Consider the following 16,819-nt stretch of genomic DNA (forward strand, 5'->3'; position numbering starts at 1 on the left):
TTTTCCTTCGCCTCCTCGAATTTTCGGAAAAGTCTCGTCACTGCACTTCTATTTCCAGTCCTAATATTCTTTAACTTCTCCATCGATGTAATCCTGGTCACGGCACCATAAATGTCGGGGCTAACTCAAACTATCATTATACAGAAAGAACACAACCATACAGTTTAACGTTTACTTCATATATATTCGAGCTGCTAAGGCTACGTCCCGCATTGACGTCAACCCTAGATACAATTGGTAAAACGCGACGTCTTAACTCCCGCGGTATTCTCAACAATATCGTAGACTTTACTGGTTGCAAATCTCAACAAATTTGGTCTCCAGTGGAAGTTTGTCTCATTGACAATCATACACATTCTTATATTTAGAAGATTTTGTAAATTGCAAAGTTGAATTGATGTGTTATATTCAATTACCACAAACACTTTCTTGTCAAATTCCATGCTTTATAACTTTGTAATGATACTAGCAAATATAAATTAAAGTTTCAAGGGAAAAAAGCTTTTATTCTTAAACTAAAAGATAAAAAAAAAGTAAAAAATATAATAGTATCATTGCGTTGCCATTTTAAAGCATGTACCGTCAACTTCTGGGTTCTCTTTTATTTTCATGCATGTTATATTGTCATCATTACATAAAAACGTTGTGAATGTTAGATCTAGATCGTTTTGGGTGTCAGTTTTTGTGTCTGTATGGCGTTACTTTAAAACGCACAACTGATTAAAATTTTGGTTATATAAATTTAGAGACGGACCCGCGGCTACGTACTGGATGCTTGTTTTTAAAAAAAGTACTTTTTTCTCGTCGACCTTCCACAACACGCGGCCAATCCGACAAACGAGGTATTAATTTGACGTGGCCTTATTTCTGTTCATTTTTTGATAAAATGTAAACAGGCTTTTATAGCTTTCTAGATGATAAAACTATTATTATTCATTTAAAGGTTATATCAAAACAAGCTCTAAAAACTACTTTGATAATTTGATTCGTAATAAGATGCAAATAATTGATGAAAAATGTAAACTTTATTTATATACCGTAATCGGGCTTGTATAGTTCGCACTGGTACATAGTCCGCACCCCCTTCTCCCCACGAAATTTCAGGTAAAAAAACTTTTTGTAACTGTTAGAAAAGGTCTAATGAAACTCCGGTAATTTTAAATCGTGTGTGGTCATTTGCGGTATTTTCTTGGAAAAACCTATTTTCCATCACCAAACAGAAGCTGAAACTGCTTGTAAATGGTTCTAAAAGACTTCACGCTGGTTAAAAAAAGTCTAAATCACACAAAAAACAATTTAGAAACTTGTGTATGTTTAAACCGGAAGTTTGAAAAGCACGTGTAAAAGATGAAAAAACCCAGTGAGAGTCGAAATCCGTATATAATAGATATCACTATAATACGACTTTGAAAGTAAAACAGTTCCCTCCTTATGTAAAACAGTGTTTAATATATCTATCACATTAATGTTTGAAGGGTCTTAAGCTAATACAAAACATATTTGTCAATAGGAACAACCAAAACGGAACGAATAATAACCGATTACGTTTTGTAGTTTACACATCGTAAGCTGGTTTACGGTTGTCTGTCTTTTTTTACTTTTTTTGTACGATTTCATTCAAGCAGATACCAGTTTATATTTAGCAATGCATTGAAAAGAATTGAGAATTTTGTAATGAAGCATTTAATTTTTTAATTTTTCAATATTAATTTGATATTGAATAAAAATAACTTATTAATATGGATTGGGTAAAATTATTGGTTTGAAAATGATAAGAGCGCACTCTACAATGTCAATAACAAACATGGCGGAACGTAAACAAACCACATCGCGAAATTGAAATTTTCTCTCTTATTTCTTACTTATTGTACTCTATCATGTGTCTATAGTCCGCACCCCTGCTGTCAGGGTCAATTTTGGAGAATAAAACCGCGGACTATACAAGCCTTTTAACGGTAAGAATCTTAAAACAAATTTATTTTTTGAAGACTATTTAAGATCACCAAACTTTACATATAGAAAGTTAATTGTGGTAGACTGTAGGTTTTACAGTAATTGTGTATATTTTTATATTAAATTTATGGTATTCTGTTTTGTATATTATATGACTTATATTGATTAATTAAAGGTATGAGTATATTAATTATAGATTGTAATTAATTGATCAGTATTTTTATTTTCATAGTTCATTTTATTTGCTTATTTGACATTTGGACTTATTGACAGTTGAGTTTTCTACTGGTTTGGGTAACTTTTTCTTCTGGTTTTGATGGTATAGGTGGTGGTTGTAAATCAATTTTAGCCTCTGGTTCCTCCTTTATCTTTCCTTTCATCTTCAAAAATCCCATCATCCAATCATTAAGTTCCTCTGGTGTATCTGCCTTGGGTTTGACTCCCATCTTTGCAAATGCATCCATCATCTTCTATCTGGCGTATGGCTACTCTAAGTGCATCAAAGGTCTTGATGGTATCATACTTGTGGCCGGATATGTCTTTTAAAGATGTCCTAAGTCCAGTCCAAAGCATAGATCGTAGCATCTCATCAATGTCCTTGGGTTGTACTAATCCTCTTTCTTTGGCTTTCCCAAGTATGCTCTCTAGTCTACAACTCCAGGTAGTAACGCTCTCATCTGTTCCTTGACGTGCACTGTAAAATTCTGCCAATAATTCCTCTTTCTTTTCCACACTGCCATAACACTGTCTAGCTTCTGTAGTATCTCTTGAACTGAAGCATCTAAATCCAATCTCATGGCAACCATTCCAGCTTCTCCACATAAAGATCTTCTTACGGTTTTGAGTATTAGTTATTTATTAATTAACAATTAGTTATTGAAGTAAAATACAGTGAAACCAAAGTTACCCAAACCAGTAGAAAACTCGTCTGTCACTAAGTCCAAATGTCAAATAAGCAAATAAAATGAACTATGAAAATAAAAATACTGATCAATTAATTACAATCTGTAATTAATATACTCATACCTTTAATTAATCAATATAAGTAATATAATATACAAAATAGAATACCATAAACTTAATATAAAAATATACACAATTACTGTAAAACCTAGTCTACCACATACTTTACAAATACAAATATTACATAAAAAATTGTTACAGTTAGATTTAAGGCGCCATGTGGTTAAATAAAGTTTAAATAGCATTCATTTGAAGGGATATTTTGTTCAGTATAGATGGTCTTATACAACAAAGAGTTTATGGATTTTTCAATTGACCCATATTTATCAAAATGAGAAAAAAGTGGTACAAACCAAATATTCCAGTGTTCTACCAATGTCCAGTATGGATTTAACACCAGCTGATATAACTGTTACAGGAGTTCTACCAAGTTCTGTTAAATCGGCACTAATATCCATTGCTAAAGTAAAATACAATTTTAAGAAATAACTATAAAGAGTTTTGTCATTATGTTTTTTTTTTCTTTTTAATACTGATTTTCATCATTAAGATATGTTAAAATTGAAATACTTGAAACATATCTCCACGGAGATATGTAATGCCTGCTTAGCGGCAAAATTAAAGAGGGAAATAATTGATAGCACAATATAGCATGCTAACAGTTATTATCTCTTTTCAATTTATCATTACACCTGTCTAATATATAAGGTTTATCTTTGGTGAATGTATATCATGTTTCACAGACTTATCTTACTTGGCTTCTCTTAAACCAACCTATTCACAAACCTTTAATAAAAAAAACATTCACAGTCAATAAACCATGTCATAAGGAGAAGGGATAACTAATCTCCTTGAAATATGATTTACCGATTTTAAAATAAACAGCTAACCAGATATATCGTGGATTTGTCGTTAGTGGTTACAGTAGAACTAACAGAATTCAGTGTTACAGACACCATTATCACTTTGTTGACTCTTACTGAATATTATGCAGAAGATGACCTTGTGTAACAGGAGAGCATGATTCGTTTTACAAAATCGCTTGTCTCCACCGGGACTCGAACCCGGGACCTTTGTGTTACAAGGCAGCGCGTTTACCGACTGAGCTAAGGAAGTACTTCCTTAGATCAACCGCTTATGGCTGACTAAGTATCTACTAATGAAGGGAAGCAATCCCGTCACACTTCCCCCACCTCAAGAGTCATCATACCATTATGACTCTCACAACACATACCCTAGCTAGAATTCCTATCTAACCACCGTGGGTTTTTTAGTTGGGCACCAAATGTAACCGGAGAGCATGATTCTTTTTGAAAAATCACTTGTCTCCAACGGACTCGAACCCAGGACCTTTGTGTTACAAGGCAGCATGTTTACCGACTGAGCTAAAGAATTACTTCCTTAGATCAACCGCTTACAGCTGACTAAGTATCTACTAATGAAGGGAAGCAATCCTGTCACATATGTCCCATTTGTTGACGCCACAACCCCTGCTTCTTTTATCCTTTATGATTTATCACTATATTTTTAGTTGTCATGAACAGGAACTGTTTACCCTTATGTAACACCTGAGTTCATCCCTAGTTTTTTGGCAGTTTTTGATTGGTTTCTGAGTTGTATTTTGTGACATTTTATGTTTAAATTCCTTTATTTATTCCATTAGTTATGATTTTGTCTATCCTTCGTCTGAAAATCTATTTGTGCTTCTATTTCCATATATATGCAAGACAAAGGACATTTACCATTCTACTACTTGTCTTTTTCCCCAATAACAGTATATCTCCGTATACAATAGTGACACTTACAAAAGCATTGAAAATAGCTGTATCATTTTTAATTGCAATATAAAAGTGACAACGTCTTTTTTTTCTAACCTTAACAAACCTCTAAACCTTTTCAAAGTTTACCTTATCAAAAAATGATTGGACTGTATTTGTAACAATTCTTACATGTCTCCGCCCCTCTGTGTACCCCTCCAATACCTCCAGTAACAAATATAGGTATACCAACTTGATTGGCAATGCTCATTGTCCCTGAGACAGTTGTACCACCATTTATACCCTGTAAGTAAATCAAAATTTATTTTCTTGTTAATTCAAATCATCAAATTTATTATTGTTGGTAAGCATTTTTTGACAATTTTTAACTACATCTTTCATACTCAAAGCCTTACCACCCAATACGTACATGACATAATTAGAGATTGACTCTAAAGAATTTACCATTTCTTATCATTTCAAGTTTTAATAAAATGCTCCGCAGGGTGCAGCTTGATACGACCGCAGACATCGAACCCTGAACAGTTGGGGCAAGTATGGACACAACATTCAAGCTTGATACAGCTCTGAATTTGGATTGTGATTAAATATTTGACACAGCATAGGTTTCTGACACAGAATGAATGTGGTCTAAGAACTTAAAAATTTTAAATAGGACATTCACCTATTATGGTCCAATATCCAAAATCTAAATACATGGTTAGATTCAGCATGTCAAAGAACCCCAAGAATTCAATTTTTGATGAAATCAAACAAAGTTTAATTTTGGACCCTTTTGACCTCAATGTGGACAAAGTTGATAACGGGGCCCAAAAATCAAAAATCTAAATACATGGTTAGATTCAGCATATCAAAGAACCCCATATATTCAATTTTTGTTGAAATCAAACAAAGTTTAATTTTGGACCCCAACTTGGACCAACTTGAAAACTGGGCCCATAATCAAAAATCTAAATACATGTTTAGATTCAGCATATCAAAGAACCCTAAAAATTCAATTTTTGTTAAAATCAAACTAAGTTTAATTTTGGACCCTTTGGACCTTAATGTAGACCAATTTGAAAACGGAACCAAAAATTAAGTATCTAAATACACGGTTAGATTCGGCATATCAAAGAACCCCAATAATTCAATTTTTGATGAAATCAAACAAAGTTAAATTTTGGACCCTTTGGACCTCAATGTGGACCAATTTAAAAACGGGGCCCAAAATCCAAAAACTTAATACACGGTTAGATTCAGCATATTAAAGAACCCCAAGAATTCAAGAATAAAACCCCATTGAAATTGATAAAGAAATAAGCAATTTATACGAAGTATCTTCTTTTGCACAATACTGTGCAATTGAATATTTCTTGCTATTGCTCAATACTGTACAATTGACAATTTCTTGCTATTGCGCAATATTGTGCTATTGGATATTTCTTGCTATTGCGCAATACTGTGCAGATGAAGATTTCTTGCTATTGCGCAATACTGTGCAATTGAAGATTTCTTGCTATTGTGCAATACTGCGCAATTGAAAATTTCTTGCTATTGCACAATACTTATTATATAATAATTTACACATCCTGTTTGGTGTGTATCTCCTACCATATCATTATTATTTGCTTTTAAATATAAATTAGAAATAACCAACTTAAAATGGAAAATTTTAAAAGAAAACCCCCCCCCCCCCCGCAAATTTTTTGAACCCCCTTATGATTTATCACCCCCAAACTCGATCCCAGCCTTCCCTTTGTGGTATGGTACCTTGCAGTACAATTTCAGAGAGATCCATACACTTGAACACAAGTTATTGTCTGGAAACTAGAAAAATGCTTATTTTTGGCCCCTTTTTGGCCCCCAATTCCTAAACGTTTCGGGCAATTACCCCCAAACTCAATTCTAGCTTTCCCTTTGTGATATGGAACCTTGTAGTACAATTTCAGAAATATCCAAACACTTACACACAAGTTATTGTCATGAAACTAGAAAAATGCTTGTTTTTTGCCCCTTTTTTGGCCCCTAATTCCTAAAATTTTGAGGCAATTACCCCAAAATCAGTTACAACCTTCCCTTTGTGATATGGAACCTTGTGGTACAATGTCAGAGAGATCCATACACTTACACACAAGTTATTGTCCAACCCTGAACAGTTGGGACAAAAATGGACACAATATTCAAGCTTGATTCAGGTCTGAATTTGGATTGTATTTAAATATTTGACATATTATAGGTTTCTGAATAAATGTAGTCAAAGATCTTGAAATTGGTTATATGAATTGAATTTATATTGAATTAAAGATTCCTTGCTGTTGTGCAATACTTAGTAAATCTGTTGTCAGACTATAAACAAATAAAGTTCAATTAATTCTCAATGTCATATTAGAAATTTATGAAAATAAAAAGGGAGCTTACATCAATAGATATAAACAATTCACCAAAGTTTCATGAGAATTGGTGACAGCATTTTTGAGTTATTGTCCGAAAACTGGAAAATCACCCCTTTTTTTAATGAATAAAACCCCATAACTCAGAAATGTAAAATGTAAAATTTATAAAATTCTAAATGGATCTTACATCAATAGATATAAACAATTCACCAAAGTTTCATAAGAATTGCTGAAAGCATTTTTGAGTTTTTGTCCAAAAACTGGAAAATCCCCCCTTTTTTTATGAATAAAACCCTGTAACTCGGAAACGTAAAATCATAAATTTATAAAAATCGAAAGGGAGCTCATGTCAATAGATATAAACAATTCACCACAATTTCTTGCAAGTTGGTCAAAGCATTCTTGACTTATTGTCCAAAAACTGGAAAATCCCCCTTTTTTTAATGAATAAAACCCCACAACTCGGAAACGTAAAATCTAAATTTTATAAGAAACGAAAGGGAGCTCACGTCAATAGATATAAACAATTCACAAAAGTTTTATGCAAATTGGTTAAAGCATTTTTGAGTTAATGTCCGACATGTTGACGACGGACTGACGGACGGACAGACGGAGATGGACAGACGGACAACGGTATACCATAATACGTCCCGTAAACGGGCGTATAAAAACTAATTTTATGTCAATGATATTATTGAAAACTTCATGCAGACCTTTAGAGTTAATTTTGTTATTTGTGTTGTTGGTTTGCTGTCTCATACATCTCTTTTTATTCCTACTGAAACTAAATTAGGATAACTATCATAACTTATTTCAATTATATTGAAAGGTTTCGAATGCAGCAACATTGAGTTGAAAATACAACAGAGTTTTTGCACTTGAAAAACTTTGGGCCTCTTTGATAATTATTTATACAGAATGGTAGTCTTACAACCATATTGTGTTATTATATATCTTTTTGACTTATTTATGAAAACAGAGCAAAATACATGTCATGTATACACAGTACATGTAAATCTTTTTTTCTATTTAATTATCTATAGATATTTCAGTATAAAGAGATTATGAAAAAAGAGAGTGAGAGAGAGAAGGAGAGAATCAAAGGGACAAAAAAGACATTTTCAAATGATTTATATTTTAGTTTTTCATACATGTGGACAACTGCTCAAGTAACATTCTGGTATCTAACTAAATCTTTTCTGTTGTTTGAAAGCCATTGATTGTTGTTTGTTTGTTTTCATGACCAATTTATATCTATGGCAACTGTTCTTTATCTCTGCATTACTATATATTATACACACAAAAGAGCCTGTAGTTAAGTGGTTGTGGTTGGTTCATGTCAGTCCTATTTTTTTGTTGTTGTTGTTGTAAATTGTTATGTTATAAATTAGGCCGTTGGTTTCTCATTTCACATTTTTCATGTCCGGCATTTTATGTGTTTTTTTCATTGTTGAAGGCTGTACGGTTGCCTATAGTAGCTTTAATACATCCACTTCATTTGAACTCTGGTGGATAGTTGTCTCATTTTCAATCATATCACATATCCTTATTTTTATACTGAAATATGATATAGGACAAACCTCTTCTTGAAGCCTTTATACCTGAAATATGATACAGGAGAGATCTCTTCTTGAGGCCTATATACCTTAAATATGATATAGGAGAGATCTGTTCTTGAGGCCTTTACACCCGAGATATGATAAAAGACAAACCTCTTCTTGAAGCCTTTATACCTGAAATATGATACAGGAGAGATCTCTTCTTGAGGCCTTTATACCCAAGATATGATAAAGGACAGATCTCTTCTTGAGGCCTATATACCTTAAATATGATATAGGAGAGATCTCTTCTTGAGGCCTTTACACCCGAGATATGATAAAAGACAAACCTCTTCTTGAAGCCTTTATACCTGAAATATGATATAGGAGATCTCTCTTCTTGAGGCCTTTACGCCCGAGATATGATAAAAGACAAACCTCTTCTTGAAGTCTTTATACCTGAAATATGATACAGGAGAGATCTCTTCTTGAGGCCTTTACACCCGAGATATGATAAAAGACAAACCTCTTCTTGAAGCCTTTATACCTGAAATATGATACAGGAGAGATCTCTTCTTGAGGCCATTATACCCGAGATATGATAAAGGACAAACCTCTTCTTGAAGCCTTTATACCTGAAATATGATACAGGAGAGATCTCTTCTTGAGGCCTTTATACCAGAGATATGATAAAGGACAGATCTCTTCTTGAGGCCTATATACCTGAAATATGATATAGGACAGATCTCTTCTTGAAGCCTTTATACCTGAGATATGATATACATGTAGGACAGATCTCTTCTTGAGGCCTTCATACCTGAGATATGATATAGGACAGGTCCCTTCTTGAGGCCTTTAAACATGGTTTATCTTTCTTGGAAAGTAATTCTAGTTCTTCTGTTGTAAGACCTGCAAAATCAAATATGTAAAAGTAGATAAGCTTCTACTCCCTTTTAAAAACAATTTGAACTGTGAGCTATTGCTCACACAAGATATATCCAAGATGTAAGTACAAATGTATTCTCTAAACAAAAAGTTAATGAGCTTATAAACCAGGGATAACGACATTGCAAATTAAACAACATTTCTTACAGCAGCACAGTTTGATACATAATATGACACTGATTTATTTTTATGTATCTGTAACAAGGGTCAGGAAACAATCATATTTGCCAGACATGACCTAAACTAAAAGCTCATTGACCAAAATGGGAGATCGGTATTTAGGTAGAAAACAAAATTTACAGAAAAGATTTGGTCATTTTCATTGACATGAGGTTTTTTATTCACCATTTTGCCCTAATTTTTTTCTGGTAATTAAACAGCCATTCCAGTATAGTATAATAATCCGGAGGGCCCTCCTAATTACCATATTAATGCCTCCGAGAGATATTGGATACTGATCGCTAATCTATTTTTACCTGTGTTCTTCACACCTGACAGTAGTGATCATGTTCAGAACTAATATTATAAAGAAATTTTATTCCATGACAACTTACTTCATTATTTAATAACTTTTCAGCAAAGACAATCACCAATTCTGATTTAACAATTGAAACTTTTATAATTAAGTAAAAAAAAGTAATTTTTCAGGCATCAAAAGTATACTTTATTTAGGCGACACCAAATTGATTTTTCGATCTTTGGATTTTGCCATATCTGGAATTTTCTCACCCACATCATGGATTCCATATAGAAATTAAAAATTAAAAAATCTCAGGTTCCTTGTTCTGCTTGCTGCAAAGACATGTTAATTGTTAAATAATCCTAAGAACAATTCCTTGTAGGAAAACCATGCAGCTAGCAAGCATGATGATTCTGAGAAAAAACAGATGTTTGATTTTTATGACCACCCCCTCTTCTAAACTTACATATTTAGAAGAGTTATGTGACTTATTATCTGTTATAAACTTGCCTCCATCAATGATATTGTTTTTAATAGAAATCAAGCAAAGATTTTTACAAAACTTATTAAATCTTTATCTGAAATAAATAGGATTGTGAAGGCCAAACCTTGATTCAGAATATTATAATCTGCAATGAGGTAAGCATAAATAGTGTTTGTTTTCCAGCTGAAGAAATATAATTCAAAATCTTGCCATTGTTTAGATTTATAGTTAAACTTTGTTTACGATTACAAATATTCATTCCTTTGTGGGGCCTTATTGGCAGAGTAGTCAAACTACTGAATTCATCACTTTTAAACTGTTGCATTCCATTCATTGTTCTTGAACTCAAAAAGGGTAAAAAAGTTCAAATGTAAATGCGATGAAACCGTCAATACAAGTTAGTTAATGAAATAAATCTAGTATGAATAATTTTCAAATAATCTCATAATGAATGTAATTATGTGAAAATTTTTCCAGATCCTTGATTTATAATACATGCAATACCTAAAAATGTTTAAATGCTCTCCAAGTAACAGCTATACAAGAAGGAGTCATAGGCTCAAGAACACAGTAACTAACACTGTGTACTTTTTAAGAATAGATGATAGCTAAAAATACAGCAACTGTGGACAGGAGATAGTTTTCTGTATTATGGGTTTCCTCAGGAAAAAAATTAGGTCAAGCTTGAAGAAAAATTTGCTAATTGTGACTAAATTTATCTCAATGAGCATTAACCTTTTTCTTCTTGACAAAATTACCACTTCACCTCAAAAATCACTGACAAATTTTAATCAACAAGATCCCAATGCTTTTTTATTTCAAATAAATAAGGAAAGCATAATTAGAAATAAATCACAACTGGTTTGCTATGCCTGTGTCTGTTGTCGATGATATGGATTTCAATAAACTTGATCTATGTATTACTGGTAAATTTTTAAGTCAGGTATTCGGTTATCCCAAATTACTTAAAACCTTTACTTAATTATTCATTAGATATAGAGATTTGGTTTGGAAGTTTGGTTGTACCTGTAGAAAACTTATTTCAAACCGGATAGCACATCCTAATTTTTATGGAGATGTTGTTTACCAAACCAGGAAATTTAGATATGATCCGAGTAAACTTAACGATCCTTTAAATAAACTTATTCTAAAAGGTTACCAATTCAACACTGTAATTAGATCTTTGATTATAGTTTATATTGGTATTAATATTGATTTTGTTATCAGAAAATTAAAATCAAACTAAATATTATTTTTATATTCATATGAACATTCATGGCTTTACAATCTGTCGATACCTGTATCTTGGCATTGCACAAGGTCATGTTTTCTCTGACTGTTAATGACATCTTTACACTAAATCCATTGGATGTTGGATGTGTACTGATTGATATTTTTGTCTTAGATGCAAGTTATTTTTATTAGTTGTTTTGGCTTTGAACTAGCTGTCAGTAACTGTGAGTACTCTCAGATCTGTACTTGGTGTCTTTTTGTAGTGTGGAGTACCCTGCCACGTTCACTCTGTGTTTTTGTTAGATGTATTTCTGCTTTGTATCTATCTGATGAGTTAATCCCTTTCCAACTGATTTTTATAGTTTGTTCTTGTGATGTAGTTACACCACTGTCCAAGGTTAGGAGGTGGGTTGGCACCTTCAAACTAGTTTAACCCTGCCACATTCTGTATGTGAGCCAGGAGCCTGTAATTCAGTGGTTGTCGTTTGTTGCTGTATATCATATCTGTTTTTCGTTCATTATTTTGTACATAAATCAGGCCATTAGTTTTCTTGTTTGAATTGTTTTACATTTGTCATTTCGGGCCTTTTATAGCGATGCAATATGGGTTTTGCTCATTGTTAAAGGCAGTACTGTGACCTATAGTTGTTAATTTCTATGTCATTTGGTCTCTTCTGGAGAGTTGTCTCATTCGCAATCATACCATATCTTCTTATTTTTATATTATAATAATACATTACAACAAAAAGTTTGAAATTTACATACCTACTTTCACTTTACCATTAATCACAGCTATTGTAGCAGGAATTACGCCCTGGTCTCTCACAAGATTTTCTACTGATTGTGCTGTGCTGAATATATAGAGGATCATTTTAGTTAATAAAACCATACTTATTGGGATTAAATTCACCTACATTTGTACCTTAAATGCTTCTAAACATTTCCAGACAGTTTTTAGTACAAATATGATTGCAGCAGACTTCACCAATCATTATCAGGTGTTATAATAAATAACAAGTGACCTACTGCATTTTTTTGTATTGTCATTCACTTATATATTTGACTCATTGTTCTGGTAAAGCAATCAGTAATCAATGGTTTGAGCGTGGACATCAAGATAGGGTGTAACATGTCAAGCAACATCCTTCTGGTCAGTCCAAATAATTATGACCTCTTATTGAAAGGCAATTTTAATTTTTTGCTAGGACGTCATAATAATTTAGACTACCTTTCTGGTATACTTAATATTTCTGTAAGTTCTTGAGGTGTTTGTATGGTCCATGCATTTTTTGTTTGTTTGTAAAACTGAGAAATAAAACTAAATTAAAGTATTCTTTTTTAAAAACATTCTGTCTACTTGGAAGAAATTTGGGAAGTGTGATTTGTGTGATAAATGATTCCACATAGTTCACAAAGATCTGTGAAAAAAATTGTTTTCATGTGATACGGTGGGAATTTGAAATGGTTTTTTTTTTTTCAAACACCTACACTTTTACATTTATTATATGAAATATAAGATGATTTCCTGCCCTTTGATGAACAGAATTCCTTTTCTCAAAATCAAAGATAGCGTGGTCAATTCCTAAGAGATTTAGAACCATCACAATTTTGAAGTGTTGCATTCCATAAAAGGTCCTCAAACGTTTTTACAAATTTTTAAAATCGTAAGAAATTTAGTGAAGTAAATACATTGAACATGTTGAAACCATTGATACAAGTTCATTTATGTGTGCCCTAACTTCTAGTATGAATTTGATGGTTTGAGAAAAGGATTCCAACTTTCAAGTCCTATAAAACATGTTTACATGATTGAAATGGTGTGAAAACATTTCCAGATCCTTGCTTATAAAAATTAGTTTCTGATAATACATTTTTAGTAATGTAAGCCTATAACCCATGTTATTTGTCCCATAAGTTCATTAAACATACTTTTGAAGTTATATATATATATGAAAGTAGACCAATTGAAGATATATATGGATATGGATTGTTACTTTGTGTCTTTAGTCTTTTTATAGGTGCTTTGTGTCAATCTGATGAGTCAATTCTTTTTCAATTGATTTTTATATTTTGTTCTTATGTTTTGGTCCAGGTCAGCTAAAAAGTGACAGAAACTATTTTAAAATGTAAATTTACCTAAGATTATGAGGATATGGCATACCATGTGTAATTATTGTACTTTCTAATGCTACTACTGGCTTCCCAGAATCCAATGCTTCTTTCACTTCGTCTTGAACTTCAATCACACCTTAAGATAAAAATGTCATAAAAAAAATATTATAATGATAAAAAAACAATGAAGACATTAGTAGCATTTTATCATAATATGATACTTAAGAATACACTGTTGGTTATGGTATTTTATATTAAACATGTTAAAATGCAGTTAATTCATTGTGTTTGTTTACTGAAATATTTCAGTACATCATGTACATGGTGACAAATGAAAATATAGCAAATATTGGATATGGTCTTGGTTTTCGTCTAGGATGTATTATCATGATTATAGCATGCTAATAATTTAAGATTTCTGTATATATTTTATAAATGATACATGTGATACATTTGTCTGTATATCCTGTATATTGTCGTTTCATTATTATTCGTTAGATACCAATTTTCATGGACTTTGTTGGTAAAGCTTAATCACAAATTTAATTGTTCAACAAAGTACAATTTTCTATAAGCTTGTATGATGCAGGCTTTGACAAAACCAGAAAATCAAATATAGAAGAAATTACAATTTCCACATACCACAAAATTAATTATTGACAGAAATGCAATTTTTCCTCAATCCACGTAAATTGGTATCCATGAAAATAAATAAATCGACAGTTCATGGAATATTTCCAGCTCATAAATTATGTATTTGCCATACTTACTTAACTTTGTGTTTTTGTAAAAAATGTAAAATTTTACAAAAATACTTAACATGCTTAACTCCAAGGTAAATTCAAAAAGCAGGGGAAGTCCATAAAAACTGACAAAAACAAATTCTCGATAATAGCAACCAACACAAATTTGATCTCAGTTGTTTTTGCAGTTCTCATAAACTCTTTCGTTTATATGCTATATGCTCTCAAAAGATTTTTGACATCTAAAACTTTTGATTTGTGTAACACACAGAGTGTACATGTACCTTATGTTATGAAACTTATTTCATCTTTATGGTGGAACATTCCTGTTTTCATCTATATTATAAGATTAGTTTTACAGAGCACTTACCATTTGACAAATGACAGGTCTTCTGTTTCCATGGTGACTGTTTAAGGCATTTATAACCATAGAATCTGGATAACAACCTAGAGAAGTGTGTACCAGTAACTGTCATTCTAAAATCTCAGTATGTGTTCTCTTAAAAAAAAGCATCAGTACCATTTACACATGTGTCGCTCACCTGGATCTATGTGAATCTTCAATAACAGCCTCTTCCTATCATTGTAGACTAGAATATAATTCATAACTAAATCTCTTTTTATGTGATGTTGTATTGCTGATCATTTTTTCTGTTTACAGTTTCTCCTTATATACTATAGTTTTTGCCAGACCACAAATATGAGAAATGACTCTAAATGGTTATCTGTATAAAATGTATATATTTAGCTATAATACTGTGAAACTACAACAAGTCTTTACTATTTTGTTTAAAAATAAGCTTAGAAATCATATTGCCCAATATTACCCGTTTCTGGGAGTAATTGCCCCGCCTGGGAAAACCCGGGTTATCATGTTCAGTGTGTTTAAAATTTGCTTGACAATGATTTTTAAATTTTGTGTGTAATTTATTTATTGTACATGTTATTTATATTAATTTTAAACTAAAATGATAATATTTCAATTCTTTTATGTTGATAATGCACACCATTTTACAGTATCCAAAAGACAAATTTAGGATTCATCAACTTTTATTTACAATGTATTAGAGATAGCAAAAATAATAGCAATTTAAACACAACCATAAATATTTTTCATCAATATCCTAAGTCTCCAAATAATTATGACGACTTGTATAGTTAATTTAAATTTTCTGAATTTCTTGATAAAAAATAGCCTTACAACTATTTAAATACAAGGCGTCATAATTAAAATTATTTTTTGGACTGGTTGGTCACATGCATGCCATCGATCTGATCATAGATGTATAAACCCAAACACAAAAGTGTTGGAGATATGCTTTGTAGATCAAAGTTAAAGACTTAAACATAAAATTGACAGTTGGACCCCTGATGATGGCAGATCTGTCATAATAACTAGATCTATCAAAGAAGAATTTAAATATAAATATATCAATATATACATGAATAACTTTCATATTTGATTATATTCAAAAAATGCATCTTAAAATGACCATCCCAAGCTTAACTGCCGAAACACTAAAGTAGTGTCGGGTCCTATCAATATCATGCAATATGGGATGCGTGGTTACATGGGTGTTTTATTATAACAAAATGGGTTTATACATCTATGATCTGGTGTTTCTATTCAAGAGTAACCAAGACAGATGCTGTTGGTGGAAAATTACCTGATCCTAAACAGTTGTGAAGTTTGGCATACTGATAAGAGTTCAAAGATAAACGTAAAACCAAATTATTTAGACCAAGGCCGGATTTTGATTTTTCTTCTTCTTGGGGGTGATAGAGAATGGGAAAAGAAACACGTCAATTGGTCTCCGATAGTATAACGTGGTCAAAACAATAAAATTTATTTCCAATTAGGTATACAGATAAATACATGTAATATGATAAGATGATCAAAATAAAGATAGCAATAAGATAAATTATGTTATGACACATGGTATCATATCAGAGACATAAAAATACACGAGGGTGTGGATGGGGTTTAATTACCAGTTTACCGTGAGAATAGGGAGTGAGAAAGTATATAAGGAATAAAGGAAAATAGACCAACAAATAAAGAATGGAGAACAATAGAGCGCTAGATATAAGGAATAGAGAATAATGGTCAAAACAAATAAAGAATAGAGAACAATAGAGCGCTAGATATAAGGAATAGAGAATAATGGTCAAAACAAATAAAGAATGGAGAACAATAGAGCGCTAGATATAAGGAATAGAGAATAATGGTCAAAA

At 32.0% G+C, this 16,819-nt stretch overlaps 1 protein-coding gene across 1 annotated transcript in view; it reads right to left on the bottom strand.

The window, feature by feature from the left end:
- Positions 1-16,348, bottom strand: part of LOC127726068 (uncharacterized) — a 50,089-nt gene extending 33,741 nt beyond the window's left edge. Inside the window, exons 1-7 of the mRNA XM_052233409.1 lie at positions 16,252-16,348; positions 14,955-15,083; positions 13,866-13,977; positions 12,495-12,580; positions 9,425-9,516; positions 4,866-4,977; positions 3,270-3,376 (exon numbers count right to left, since the gene is read on the bottom strand). Of these exons, the coding sequence (XP_052089369.1) occupies positions 3,270-3,376; positions 4,866-4,977; positions 9,425-9,516; positions 12,495-12,580; positions 13,866-13,977; positions 14,955-15,060 (615 nt within the window). The 5' untranslated portion in view covers positions 15,061-15,083; positions 16,252-16,348. The remainder of the gene's footprint in view (positions 1-3,269; positions 3,377-4,865; positions 4,978-9,424; positions 9,517-12,494; positions 12,581-13,865; positions 13,978-14,954; positions 15,084-16,251) is intronic.
- Positions 16,349-16,819: the final 471 nt, after the last annotated feature.

The sequence above is a fragment of the Mytilus californianus genome, unplaced genomic scaffold (assembly GCF_021869535.1).
Source record: "Mytilus californianus isolate M0D057914Y unplaced genomic scaffold, xbMytCali1.0.p SCAF_16, whole genome shotgun sequence".
Taxonomy (NCBI): domain Eukaryota; kingdom Metazoa; phylum Mollusca; class Bivalvia; order Mytilida; family Mytilidae; genus Mytilus; species Mytilus californianus.